This window comes from Nyctereutes procyonoides, unplaced genomic scaffold, assembly GCF_905146905.1.
Source record: "Nyctereutes procyonoides isolate TBG_1078 unplaced genomic scaffold, NYPRO_anot_genome, whole genome shotgun sequence".
Lineage (NCBI taxonomy): Eukaryota > Metazoa > Chordata > Mammalia > Carnivora > Canidae > Nyctereutes > Nyctereutes procyonoides.
Window position 1 is genome coordinate 36003031 of NW_026575020.1, and position 14348 is coordinate 36017378.

General features: G+C 40.1%; 1 protein-coding gene and 1 pseudogene across 11 annotated transcripts in view; both read left to right on the forward strand.

Moving 5' to 3' along the window:
- Nucleotides 1-14348, forward strand: part of FNBP1 (formin binding protein 1) — a 144641-nt gene that overhangs the window by 113085 nt on the left and 17208 nt on the right. For 3 of the 11 annotated variants that reach the window (XR_008665287.1, XM_055332076.1, XM_055332007.1), the window contains exons 9-11: nt 3373-3567; nt 4502-4684; nt 10440-10454. Coding sequence is in view for 10 of the 11 variants with exons in the window: in XM_055332076.1 (XP_055188051.1) it covers nt 3373-3567; nt 4502-4684; nt 10440-10454 (393 nt within the window). In the remaining variant the exon portion in view is untranslated. The remainder of the gene's footprint in view (nt 1-3372; nt 3568-4501; nt 4685-10439; nt 10455-14348) is intronic. The other 8 variants (XM_055332030.1, XM_055332037.1, XM_055332014.1 and 5 more) reach the window with 4 other exon arrangements.
- Nucleotides 5929-6023, forward strand: LOC129518228 (U6 spliceosomal RNA; annotated as a pseudogene).

Consider the following 14348-nt stretch of genomic DNA (forward strand, 5'->3'; position numbering starts at 1 on the left):
AGGGCCAGTGTCATTCATTTGGATTCCTTTCCTAGAAACCTACCTATTTCCCTCAACAAAAATAACTAGGATACCACTGTAGGCTTTTACAAACATTTTTTAATTTGCAAAACCAAATATTTAACAAAAAGCAATGTCAAGAGTATTCTTTGTCATGAGAGCATCTTGGAATGAGCCCAGGCAAGGAATCAAAGCTGTCTTTCCGATATGAGCATATCTTAGCATATAGATTCTTCATTGCCCTAAGGACATTTTAGGTGTATTAACATTTAAGGCCATATGTGTAAAAAAATTGTTATCAATCCAATGTGCAGAAATACTTCCAAATGTGTTAAATGATAAGTGTTTGTAGAAAGAATAGTTCCAGTAGCAGGCATATGTTTTTGATTTTAGAATTCCTCGATCTCTATTTTTATTAACATCTATTTGCCAAAGCCTCCTTCTTTGGTGATTTCAGCTAACTTTTTTGGGGGAAGTTACTGATGCTTCTTAATTGATGGTGTTTCCCCCACAAAGCTACATTATGCCAAGAAGTAGTTGTAAGTGATCAAACCATCCCTTTCTTACACTGAAAATCTCTTTATTTGATGGTTTTATCTCCTTTAAGCACCTCTAAGTCCTTTTGCTGAACATGAGTCTTGGTTGAAACACGTGACTGGTCATGCATCCATGCAGTCCAGTTTTCCATGGTATGAGTGCCTTTTTCATTTTCTTACCGCTGTTACTTCATTGATTTTGGACATCTTTGCATCCTCAGCTTTGGACAAAGTCTTTTGGTGGCTCATAGATGCCTGGCTCATGGAGAGAGATCGAGAAATAGTCTTGGTGAGGCTTTCCCTCATCACACTGTTTAAAATGTCAGCAGTCGCCAATAAATGACTGTAGGGAGGGATCTTTTAAAGGGAAATAATAATCGTGAGATTTATAGGTAAGCTTTCACCTCTATTGAATCTTGGCTTTTTTTCTTAGTTTCATTGACTTCTGGCATTGATTAAATTCTGAAACAACCCTGATTTTAATTTTTTGTATTAGAAGCTTGGAAATGTCTTTTTCCTTGAAACTTCACAGTTTTATAAGATCATGTCTGAATGATGGTTTCCCTTGATCATTTTTATCTGGGAAATTGTGAGCACCCTAGATCTTTACGATATTTCTCCCATTATGGGAGCCTTGTTTTCCCATTATATCACTGATCATTCTGTTTCACCTACAACCTTTATGTTACTAAATCCAAGAGTCTTTCTAGGTCTTCATTCAAGCTCATATTCAAGAACTTGAACTATTAGCAGCACCGGCCCCCACTCAAACACTCTCCTACCTGCTCTTCCTTCACTTGATTCCCAGGAAACCATACTTTGATGGCTTTTCTCTTTACTGACTCAGACTCCTTTTTTTGTTCTCCTTTTCCTTCTTACCATTTAACTTGGGAGTAACCTTGGGCTTTGATTTTGGGCCTGTGTACTCTCCACATTCGTTCCTTGGAGTAATCTATAGACTCTTAATGCAGTCTCAGAATCACATGATTACTTGAAAGTTCAAACTGGTTTACTTATGTGTGATTAGTTTCCATTTATATCAAATGACCATGTTCTCATTAGAGCACATCAGTGAGTCACTGGCATACCTGGGCTTATAGATCAGAATCTGCTACCATACATTTAACTGCACGTAACAAGAACAGTAATGTCTTGCACAAGGTGGTTTGTTTTTTCTCTCACGTAAAAGATGTCTGGAGGCAGAAGGTCCAGCCTTGGCATGGGCAGATGATCTGTAAGTTCTCAGGAACTCAGCCTCCTCCTAGCTCACAGCTTTTGATGGTATGACCAAGGGCCCATGCCGTCCCTTTAAAGAGTCTTATTTTATTTATTTATTTTTTTTTAGAGATTTATGTATTTGTTTGCCCAGAAAGACAACATGAGCAGGGAGAGCAGCAGGCAGAGGGAGAGAGAGAAGCAGGCTCCCTGCTGAGCAAGGAGCCTGATACAGTGCTCAATCCCAGGGCCCCGGGATCATGACCTGAGCCAAAGGCAGACACTTAACTAACTAAGCCACCCAGGCACCCCTAGAGAGTCTTCCTAAAATTGTACACCATCCTGTCTACATCTCAGAGATCTCGGAGGTCAAAACTTAGATGACCTCCTCCTGCTATACAGAAGGCTGGGGATTGAAGCCTTTAGGTGGGTGGCAAGATGCCCAACTTAAAATCAGGGTTCCTATTCCTAAGAAGGAAAGGTGGTTGGCTATTGGAAGTCTGCAGTCCATCTACAAAGTACATAGTAGCTAAAATAACTGTGGCATACCAAACTGGGGACTTATATTAAAAATCAAGATCTGGGGATGCCCGGGTGGCTCAGTGGTTGAGTATCTGCCTTCCGCCCAGGGCATGATCCTGGAGACCCAGGATCGAGTCCCACGTCAGGCTCCTGCATGGAGCCTGCTTCTCCCTCTGCCTGTGTCTCTGCCCCTGTCTCTGTGTGTCTCTCATGAATAAATAAATGAAATCTAAAAAAAAAAAAAATCGAGATCTTTCCAGATTGTCTTCTCTAGTAGTTTTTTTTAAGTCAGATGATCACTGACTTCAAATGTTACTACAAATCACATGTGCTCTTACAATATTTTATATATACATCTATCTACCTATGACATTACGGTTGTGATTGTCTTATTATTTGTCTTACCACCTAAGCCTGAGAAGATGTACCACACCTGAAGTTCCTAGCAGAGTGCACACCCTAGAGTGGGCATTCAGCTCATTGATTTATTCAGCAAACATTTGTTGCACACAATTCTCGCTGTATGCCATTTAGGTTCTAGGGATATGATAGAGGAAAAAACAGAAGACAGTTTGCGTGTGAGTGGGGAAGTGGCCATGAACAAATGCATATGTAAGGAAAAATCACACAATAAATTAATAACCCTGAACCACAATGAACCAAAGAAATGAGAGAGATTATCTACTCTTGGCTTTGATTTTGTGTATGCTACATTACCTTAAGAACTTCGGGTGAGAGCCAGATTTTTGGATCATTGTATTTTTCAAGGGAAGTGCATAATAACAGGGGCCCATTTTTTTCTGCTTTAAGCAAAGTCCTTCTTATTTAATATTTGTTTCTCCAACTCTGAAAAAATGGTTATTAAGAGCATCTTCCCATCTCAGCTAGACATACAGCTTTACGAATAGGCTATTCTTTCTAATGATAAAAGTCTTACTATAAAACAAATCTGTTATTAATCAATATAGATATAATTCTATAGATAATTGTAGAGATAACAGTTCTTGACAATATCATCTGTGGGGGTCATCATAATCTGTTGTGTGAAAAGCATTTGCCCGTGTTTAAGTGTCTTCCTGTTTGATGGGTGTAATTTCAGGATTCGCAGCTGGTAATAGAAGCTTATAAGTCCGGATTTGAACCTCCCGGGGACATTGAATTTGAGGATTACACTCAGCCCATGAAGCGCACTGTGTCGGATAACAGCCTTTCGAATTCCAGAGAAGGCAAATCAGAGCTCAAATTTGGTGGCAAATCCAAAGGAAAGTTATGGCCATTCATCAAGAAAAATAAGGTACTGATGGTTGGACCCAGTGTGAAATGGGTTTTATAAAATGTGGAGATTTTTTACTTTCTCTGTTAGTCTTTAAAAAAACCAAAAACCTAAGAACTTAAACCTGTAGTTTGCAGAATGCAAAAAAGAGCTAGCTAGCTAGTGTGCTATTTTATTTTAAATTATTATTTCTTTGGTGGTGGTACCTTTGCCATGGCCATCTGTCTTATTTCGGATGCATTGTCACTTGTCAACCACACTAACACTGACCTCTACTGACCTCTCGGCCATTTCCCATCATGCCTTTCACTGCTAAGTCTCCTAGCCACCTGGTCACCTCGGCTGGGAGAGGGGACACTGCGCAGAATTTCTAGAACGATTTATCGGCAGCTCTCATTGAAATCGTTTCCATGGGCTAAAACTTGGTCTGAATTCATGTTAACCATGTGCTTCCATGAACATTTTGCGTTTTCTTTTGGTAGCGTGATACATAGGTGCATGACAGCTTTAACCTGGGCATCACATGCGGTCAAGACAGCACTACTGCGCTCTCCTGACAATAACTTCGAATTTAATTTTCAAAGACTGTCTTGCTGTTTTGATAATCTTGGCATCTAAGGTCCTTTATTTGCTCTCATCGAGCTCTCTTGGTTTAGGTGGTTTAGAAATCTCTACCCTTCTGGCCTTAACTGGTTTAGCATAACTAATCAGAAACAGTTTGCATGTGAGAATCTGCATGAGCTTCTTGTCAGAGATCTTCTTCTGTTGCTTGACTACTAAAACTTCCACTTTCGTCATATTCTACATGTTTTCTTTTGGACCATGGCCTAAATATTTAATCGTTTGTGTTTGACTTGCTTTGGATTTCAAATATGATTTGATGCTTATTTTTGTTTTGTGTCTTATCTTCTTGTTTCTGATTTTACTCTGTCACTGCTCCATCTCTTACATGTAGCTTATGTCCCTTTTAACATCCCCCCATCAGCCTCCCCCTCCTCCCCCTGCCTCTGCCTCACCCTCTGCTGTTCCCAACGGCCCCCAGTCTCCCAAGCAGCAAAAGGAACCCCTCTCCCATCGCTTCAACGAGTTCATGACCTCCAAACCCAAAATGCACTGCTTCAGGAGTTTAAAGCGTGGGGTAAGTTCTGCTCTGGAATCGTGTGTCTCTTGTGCGCTCTGGTTGCATGTGTTGTTCTGCATAACCCATTTTGTTTGTGAATGAACCCATTGTGTTTTCCCCATAACATGAACCGGTAAGGACCGGTGATTCACCATAGCTAGAAAGAAGAACAAGGATAGAAAGAGGAGAGAAGAAAGAAGGAAACAGGATGGATGGGAAGAAGAGAAATCCAGCCAAGCCAGCCCAGAGTCCTTTATGTCTCGAGCACATTTTAGAAAGGCTTTTCTCCACTTCCCTTTGAACACATCTAAGTCATTAATATTCTACCTTGATTTTACCAAAAAAGGAAGCTTAGATTCAATTGCTAAAGCCAGCAGCAGACGAGATGAGGAATTGGAAGTCACTGTATACTCAGAAAATAATTGCTTGATAATTGCTGCAATAATGCAAGCGTCACGAAGATACTTCTCTTTGAGCTAAGCCTCAGGGTTCAAAGGGGAAATGTCACGAGTTTACAGGGGTTTCTTTAGCTATGTTGGTGAATTTATATGATGGTGAATTTATATGATGGTGCTAAAATATCTGTTGCTGGAAAGGCCTAAGGCCAGATTTATCTTTAGAGGCTAAGATAATAAATGGCTGACATTTACTGAGCACTTATGATGTACCAGACTCTCTTCCATGGGACCACTTACTTTCCTTCAACTGGCCTAGGAACCTGGGTACTAAGACATCTTTATTTTACTGGTAAGAAAACCAAGGGCTAAAAAGACGAAGTTAGGAAGAGGTGAAGCGAGAGAGGCTGCTCTTAGTCTGAGGTTCTGTGACGTCCACATTCAGGGAGCATCTATTATATAGATATGGTTGACTCATGAGTGGATGTCATTTAGACTCCAGTTTGCCATTCAATTATGATTGTGCCTAGCTCACAGGGCTTTGTGAAATTGATCCAGTAACCAAAAAGAGTTACCAGTTTGGTTTATAGGAAAAGATTGGAATAAAGTCATTTGGAGCTTCCCGAGTAAATCTAACTGAGCAGCATAGTCTAAGCCATCCCCAAATATCCTTTATAATAAATAATGAAGCATGGTAATCAAGAGTAAACAGGCATGTGTGCTGACATTTCCACTAAGGTCTTTTATCCTGACCTTTGGGAATTTTGTGGTACAGTGGTTGTGGGATGTGTTTTCATACAAACATAATTTTTACTCTTCCTTCCTTTGGGTAAAAAAGAATGTAAATGTATAATTGACTAAAACAAGGGGCAGCACATATGTTAAAATTGGAAGGATACGGAGGAGATTAGCATGTCCCCTGCATGTGGACGGCACTCAAATTTGTGGTGGTCCATGTTTTAAAAATAAGTAAATAAATAGAATGAGGGACAACCCCCCCCCCATTTCTTTATACACAGAGTTCAATCTCAACGTTTTATGGAAAGAATACATATAGTTGGTGAAATTACCTTGTCTTAAGATTACTCAGCATATCAGGTTAAGAATTAGAAATTAATTTCCTCAAGATTTCAAGAGAGCCATTGTTAGAAGGCAGAGCTTCAGAAGTGGATGATAGATCGCGTTGAGCTCTATAATTAGATCTCAATTCCTGGCTGGATCAGGCTGGCTTTTAAAACTCCCTGTCCATCCTGCTTGCTCATGGAAGAATTGCCAACATCTGGCCAGGGTGTTTTTGCTGGACTATAAAGTTTTACATTAACTGTAAGTCAGTTAACCATCTCTGCCACTTGCAGGACCTTTATAGAGCACTCATTTATTGTGTTTCTAATAAGTACCTCTGAATGGTCTTTTGGAATCTCACGATGGAGTATGTTGAATATTTGTGATTGTTTACCATTTGTTTCTGTGTCTGTTCCATTCTCTCAGCACTACACAGTCTGTTGGTTGCAAATGGTTTTCCGAATCTGTGTTTCCTGATGTTCTCTAAATGTTTATTTAGGAAAAGACCAAAGAATGTCAGTAATCAATAAGTGTACAGGAAAGACAGCTAGGAAAAATACAAGCCTTAAAAAAAAAAAAAAACAGTGAAATGAGAAACAGGCTATTATGATGATTTAAAGGAAACCCCCTCTTTTAAAAATTGCTAATTGGCAAAATGAGTTCTATTTCTTACTCTTTAAATCTGGGCTCAGCAAAAACAGTTAAAAAAAACTTTTTTTTTTTCTCAATGCTGAGTGTGTTTTCCTGAGAGTTCATGTGCACACAGACGCATTCTAGAAGCATTAGTAAATGAATAGAAACATGTTTCTTCTTCCCTCCTTTTTGATCAGCCTGTTCTTAGCAAGGGTCAGATTTGAGGTCCCTTCCTTCAGGAAGTAGCAGTGAACAAAAAAGAAAGAAAGAAAAAAAAAAAGGAAATGCATCACAGAAGTAAAATTAGGAAGTTCAAAAATAAAAAACAAATCTGAAGTTTGGGGAAATAAATTTGATTTTAAAGCAATCTCAACACGGAAGGTATATGGATTACAGGGCCCATGACGAAAATGATACTGTCCTTATTTTCATTTATTCTTCTTTTTTAACTCTAAGACTATTGTACCAAAGATAGGAAAAGTGTCCTAGAATAATAAATCTGTGATTTTAACACATCTTTTAATTTATCATGTTTTGCAGCCTTCAGATCCAGATTTCAATCTTTTGTTTCTATTACTGTATAAATCCTATGCAGACATTTCTTAGCATAGCCGATTTTGTGTCTAAGTAAACGGGATAAAATGTTTTTTGTTGGCATCTGTAAGGAAATTTTGTTTCACTGAACATTTCTAAAATATGCCACCTGAGCATTATTAACTGTTTTTTCATCTTTATGTAAGTCAAGGAAAAATGAAACTAGATAGTATGGTCTCCGTTTGCAATTTACAAATGTAATCTTATTGTCTTAAATTAAGATGTATTTTTCTGGTCTGGGCAAGGTCCTTCTAGATCTAAACTATGGACATAGTTTCCCCATGTTTTAGAATTCATTGCATGGAAAAATCCCATGAAAGTTGATCAAAAGATTTGGAAAATCCTTACTGATTGTTTGTCAGATGTTACAGTTTTATGGTCACTTTAATTTTATTTATCTTGTTCTCTTGCTGATTATTGGCAGACTCAGTCTTTCTGTTTTCACAAAGAACTCATGAAGAGGACAATAGGGAAACCCACGTATGCTTTTGAAGCTAGGGACTATGTTGTAAGTTTACCTGTGACGGCCACGGCATACGGTCACAGCACAGGTACTAACCCCTATGAGAGCACCAAGACTGGGGACCCAGCGACGAAATTCTCCACTGGGAGATCTGGACCCGAAAAGACCTAATTATGAGTATAAATTCAACCCCAACCTACTTCATCTGGAAAACTTGGGTGGGAGAAAGAACCAACTTCCCAATGACAAACCAAACTTCCTCAAAATGCCAATGAACTGAGCTTGGCTTTTCCCCCCTCTGTGTTGACCGCGACTGCCATCTGAGAAGATGTCACTGGGTATGATTTTACAGCAGAATCGCACCCATAAATGCAACTGCAGAGTGTGGTCACAGCAGAAGGACACTCTTAATAGATGGCAGTTGTGTTGCACGAGGACCCACATCCCAGTTTGAAAGAGGTGGATCCGTAAGGGGGTGATGCCCTAAACCTTGCAGAACCAAAACGATCACTGGAGTATGAGCAAGGTCACGGAGTAGTAATGTGGCTTTGTATGGACCTTAAACCCATTTACTTATATGTTTATTTTCACTGTCCCCTTTCTTCGTACTGGAGGTTAGTACCTGTGGCTGCACAGTAACACATGGATCCGCTAGCTCTGTGTTCCCTCATGTGTTATTGACATGTGTGGCTCCCAAGGCTCCATAATTATTGCCTGAAACTGACAGCTTTTTAGTTCCTCGGATGTCTTGCAATGCACTTAATGCAATCTTTAAAAGTATTCTCTTAAATGATTTGGTTTCTAATGTTAAGTGATCTAACTGGCTGGCTTACCAACTTAAGACCGGAAACTGGTTTGTGATTGTTACAAGAAGACCACATCCCATGATGGTGTTCCTTGTAGATGACCCATCACTGTGCACTTCAGAAAATTGAATTTGTCTCGAAAATCCGATATTTCCTCTTGGTATTCAGATTTCGTTTCAGTCCCCATAACTCATTGTTATTACGAAGTGGTAATATTCCTCTGCCATTAGTTCCGATGTTAGAATTCTTCTTTTGGAATGCTTAAGGAAGAATATTTAATTTATCCATGCCTGCGAGTAACAGAAGTACCCAAATAGAGACCAGATAGTGTACAGAGGGCAAATGTCGGGTCTTTGAATTAGTGACATTTAGATAGTAATGTGTGAGAAGACATTTGTAGGTGGTAGCGTGCTTTATAGGGAAGATATTTGCAAAGTTTTCCGCTGTGCACCCTCACTGTTGTCTGTAAAGAACTCAAGATGTGACGAATCGATCTGTGCTAAAGCTCACAGGAGAGGCCCATGAGAACAGTCATGAGTATGCCAGGATATACCTTGTTCTCCCAAAAGTTTTGTCTTGTTTCTTCTTTCCTCCAAGTCTTTTTCGCCACAGGGGCAATTTCTTTAAAAGTGGGATGGCTTTTTAAAAAGAAGTGTCAATTTTGAGTTAATCTTATGTATAAGATTTTTTTTAAATCTGCTTAAGGAATTTTTAACACCCTCCAGCTCATTTTAAAATCAAAGGGCATTAAAAAATAATAAAAAATAAAATAAATAAAATCAAAGGGCGCTTTCTTTGGTACTTTGTCTCCAACATATTTTTGATCCTACCACAACTGCCTGAACTTTTAGGATTGATGCCCGCTGAGTAAAAATGCACCGCACTCACAAAACACTGCTTTACAGCCACAGAGCATGTCTCAGGCATTAATGGAGAACCAGATGTTTTGTTTTGTTTTGTTTTTTTCTAATTTTGAGATGCCTTCTCATCTGTTTCGTGTCCAGTGATCACTATGCCTTTGTTAATCCCCAGACCCAGGAGAATTACACCTGCTGTGTCCTGATAATTGTCAGGAAATCCATAGCAAGACTTACCTCCTTGGTAGTTGAGATAGTTGACTCTGTTTCCTAACAGTAACTCTCAGGGCAGCTACCCCAGTCAGTTCCCAAATACTATGTTATCCCCGTGGGTAGGCCTCAGAGTGGATGGAGAGCCTCTGAATACACCTTCTAAGTGGTGCAAGAGCATTGTCCTGCCTCCAGCCTCATGCAGAGAAGCTTCCTGGCTCCTGCGGGTGGTTTCCTAGAGCAGCTTCCAGTGCCTGGTTACCTGTTCACCCATTCAAGAATTTGCCTCAATGCCTTCAAGTGTTCATATTTATTAGAGTTTCTTAAGATACTTGTACATTGTGGAAGTCACTGCTCTTCAGACCCCCCGCGAGTAAAACTTTCCATGTAAATGCAGTGAACAAAAAGCCCATGTGATTATTTTTGTCTTTTATTATCAGCATGTGTCACCAACTGCGAACTTATTTTAGCTTATATCCAGGCTGATGTGACCCATACAGAACTGTGAATAGAAAGTCTCCTTTTCTGTCTTTATCCTTTGCCCTGGCAACGTGGCAGCTACAGGAAGGTTTTGGCAGGGGCCAGCCCCTCTTGTGAACGTTTGCACAGATCCGCTGCAGTCATTTTCACAAGTGACAGGTGAATTTATGTGTTATGTTAATACGGTGCAACTGACCGAATTCCTCTTCTTCTGATGTGTTGTCTCTTTCTCTCTTTTCTCCCCCCTGTTATGTCTCCAATTTTTACATGAAGCTTTCTCTCAAGCTGGTAAGCACAATTATTCTATGCATGTCCTGAATCTTATCAGGTTTTTTGGTGTATGTTTCTCTTGCGTGTGCTTTCGTTGGTGTTTCTTCATTAGACCTTTGCCATATAAAGGTCCAGAATCTACTAAAGGTGGTCTTAATCTTTTCCAGTTGCTAAGAAAATTAACGCTTAACTGATGATTTGGTTTCTTTTCTGATTGGGGCCTTAAGAGGATGGCAAATGTTAGTAAACGTTATTTAAATGTGAGCATAAATATAAATATTCAATATGGGGGAGTTTATTTATTGGATCATTTGGAGTAAAAGTAAATTTGACAGCTGAAGATGATCTCCCTGGGAGCCACAGAAGCAGATGAAAAATGCGCAGAACCTGAAGGAGATGTGCAGAAATGGTGCCAGTCTCAACTCAGGTCCAAGGCGGCCTGTGAGAATCCCAAACCACGGAATCTAAGTTGCTTCATAAACACGAGGGTGCCTTGTGCGTAGCTGATTGAAGAAATCACAAGGTGACTTTATGGACAGTGAAAAGAGCCTCCTAAGCCTTTCTAAAATAATTGACTTAGTGTTCCGTGTCGTTCCTACCTAATTGCGTAGCCCTAGTAAACAGTCAGACTAATCATTTAATTTATTAAAAGAAACTCTTAACTTTATAACCCCTAACTATACTGTAGATATGTGTAAGTTACATAGTATTCTCACCACCACAGCTGAGAATGTCCTAAAATCATGAACAATGATAAACTGCAACAATTCAACCAGGAATAGGGTCAGTTCCTTTATTTTATTTTATTTTATTTTATTTTATTTTATTTTATTTTATTTTTTTATTTTTTTATTTTTCTGGTGCCAAAACCCGGGATCGAACGGGTCAGTTGCTTTAGGCACTGCTGCTGCTAATGCTGGGTGGTGGTTTCTGGGTTATCCTTATATACATATTTGTATGTGTGTACAGGGATACACATATGTGTGGATACCCAGAATTTTTTCAGCCTGACTCAGTATTTGGCAACCAACCCAACCCTAGAGGAAATGAATATTTTATTAAATGGAACATATTTCTTAGACCGTGAAATAAAATCCCCAGATGAGTCCTTAATTAAGGTCTCCGTGAGAAGGAAAACATTCTAAATGTTTCAATGAACTACATTCGGCGGCAGCATGAATTTGGGAGAAATTGGGTCAATTAAGTAAGAATCTCTCAGGTACCGGGGTTCCTTCCTTGCTGTTTCTGTATTTCTTCTTCTTTTTTTTTTTTTTTTTTTAAGATTTTACTTACTGATTGATTTGTTCGTGAGAGAGGCGGAGACACAGGCAGAGGGAGAAGCAGATGCCCCATGGGGAGCCTCATGTGGGACTCAATCCCAGGACCCCAGGATCATGATCCGAGACAAAGGCAGAGGCTCAGCCACTGCGTCTGGCCGCCCAGACGCCCCTGTATTTCTTCTTTTGCTGAGGTGCTAGCAGCAAAAGATATTAATAATAATATTAGGCGATCTTTCTGTCTGAATCATTTTACTGATCTGGTATTGAATTGGTGCTTTATACCATTACTTTGAAGCTAATAAAGAAAGGAAGTGTTCCCCAAAGATGCCCGAGGTGGAAAAAAAGTAAAATCACAAGAAGCAGCTAGCTATTGCTTGTGCTATCGGGGGGAGATGCTCAGGAGCAAGAGTTTGCTTCCCGAAGTGTGTAAAACAAGCTCCTCCTAGAGCCACAACCATATAAAATATACCCACACGCATTGATCCCCTCTTGCAAAACCAGTGACATAGGTGTGGCCAGTCTCTTTGCAAACTGGGCCCCTCCAAAGATTTCAGAATGTCTACTCTGACTCAAAGCTAGAAATATAAATCCCTTCATGGCAAAATGAATCACAGGTCAGTGTATTGTTTAAAATAATCCAAGCCTTAAAAGGCTAATTGGACACAATGGCCTTTTAAGGTAGTTCCAGACACCTTATGATCCTTTGGATCTAGAAGAAGCCATGACCTGAGAGCAATGTGAAGTCTGTTCGGGACATTGCTCATGAGATTAGTTTCTAAATAATGATACAGAAACACAGAATATCTATTGGAAGGGACTTAATTCATTGGTTTATTATTTAACTGTTTTTAGTTTTCATAAATAATTAAAGTTAAGTGTTTCACTGTATAGGGAACTTGTTTATAAGTCACAAGTACTGTGTTTACGCACCACTGCAAACCCACCACCTGCTCATAGTCTACACCCATGTCATCCCGTACGGTAGCTACCCATCACGTGTGCCTATTTACATTTTAGTTAATTAAAATGCAATAAAAATGTAAAATTCAGTTCCACCATTGCACCATGTGTGGCTACTGTACTGACTAGTGCAGAGATGAGAACTTTTCCATTCTTTGTAGGAAAAAAATTCTTTGGGCCTGCTAGCCCCTAGTTAGTTAGGCTTAGTAACTCTTAATGAGTTAACATGGAGCACTCACTGGATTTCCTGGCTTCTGAAGCAGCGTGTCTTGCCCTGTGTTATGGTGCATTCTGGCACTGGAAAAAAAACAAAACAAATCTTAATTTTGGAAAACATGCTGATCCAATTTAAGTAAACTCAGCATGAGTACATACGACGTATCGTGCTTTTGGGCTCAGTGACAAGCACACAATTTGGGTCTCAAGTATTACAGATGGTAATAGCATATGGGACAGAAGAAAACAAGTCTGATTTATTTCCATATTGAAGATGAGTTTGGATCATCTTAGTTTTAGAGGCAACTAAGCTTGCTTGGCTTGCCATGAGGGAATAGCCATTTGTGCTCTGGTTTCTCTCATCTCCCTCTCTCTCTCTCTCTCTCTCTTACATATGTATACACACACACACACACACACACACACACACACACGAGTCTGAGAAACTCCACTGAAAGGGCTGTGCATGGCCTTCCGGTAAATTACTAAATCACACGCTTCCAGCACAGCAGCCTGGCCTTCTGTCATAAGCAGCCAGGGAGCCTGGGTCACAAGCATCATGTCAGCTGCTTGGCAATTTCAGCTCGATTTTGGAATTCCATTATCCCAGTCCTCTCTTTTCCACCCACACTCCCAAACCAGTGTGTTTAACTGGTTCTAAAGTAAAACCTCTTTTTTAAATTTCTTGGCTTATCCTTGACTGTTGAATACGCTTCTCTCTCCTTATGAAAACGCTTCATTGAAGTAAAAGCACTTGATAACCAGTGGCTTCGCCACAGCTTCTGACATGTAAGCATCTGAGGAAGTCTGCAAGCTCTATTTAGATGGCACGCACCTTGGAAAGACAGTAATTCTTTCTGAAAGGGGATCAAGATATCAAAATAGGCTCCTTCTGCTGGATTGGAAACAGCTGACATGGATTTTGTGCGCTGGGAAGTTGGTGCGGAGGTCGAGGAGCACGCATTCTACATGGATTTTGTGAGGTCACCCTACAGATGTCAAAAAGGAGTGACCAGACTTTTAGAGGCAGCAGGGAGAGGAAACATCAATGTTTTCATGTCCCTTTCACCCACATTCTCCAAGGAACCAGATGTCCCCTCTGCCACTTGGGGATGGAAATGTTTGGCCTCAGCCTGTGTGAAGAAGTGGGAAGAAAGACTAGGGAGTAAAGCAGTGCCTTGGACATGAAACAGTCGCTGGGGGCACTTGTCCCTGTTGTATGAAGGAAGCAGAAACTTTAAACTTCCTTCACACTTCAGGGTTGCTACCAGCACTGCCGGTCAAGTGAAGAATCTGCCTCAAAATTGGTTTTTCGTCCATTCTCGCAGGGGTCAGAATTTTTTCTTCCCCACTCTCTTTCTGTGGCCTTGCTTCCTTGCCTTTGCAGTGGTGGTTTGGCCAGCAAACCCGAACCCCGAACCGGTTTGTGGGACTTTTTTGCAGTTTGCATGCACTG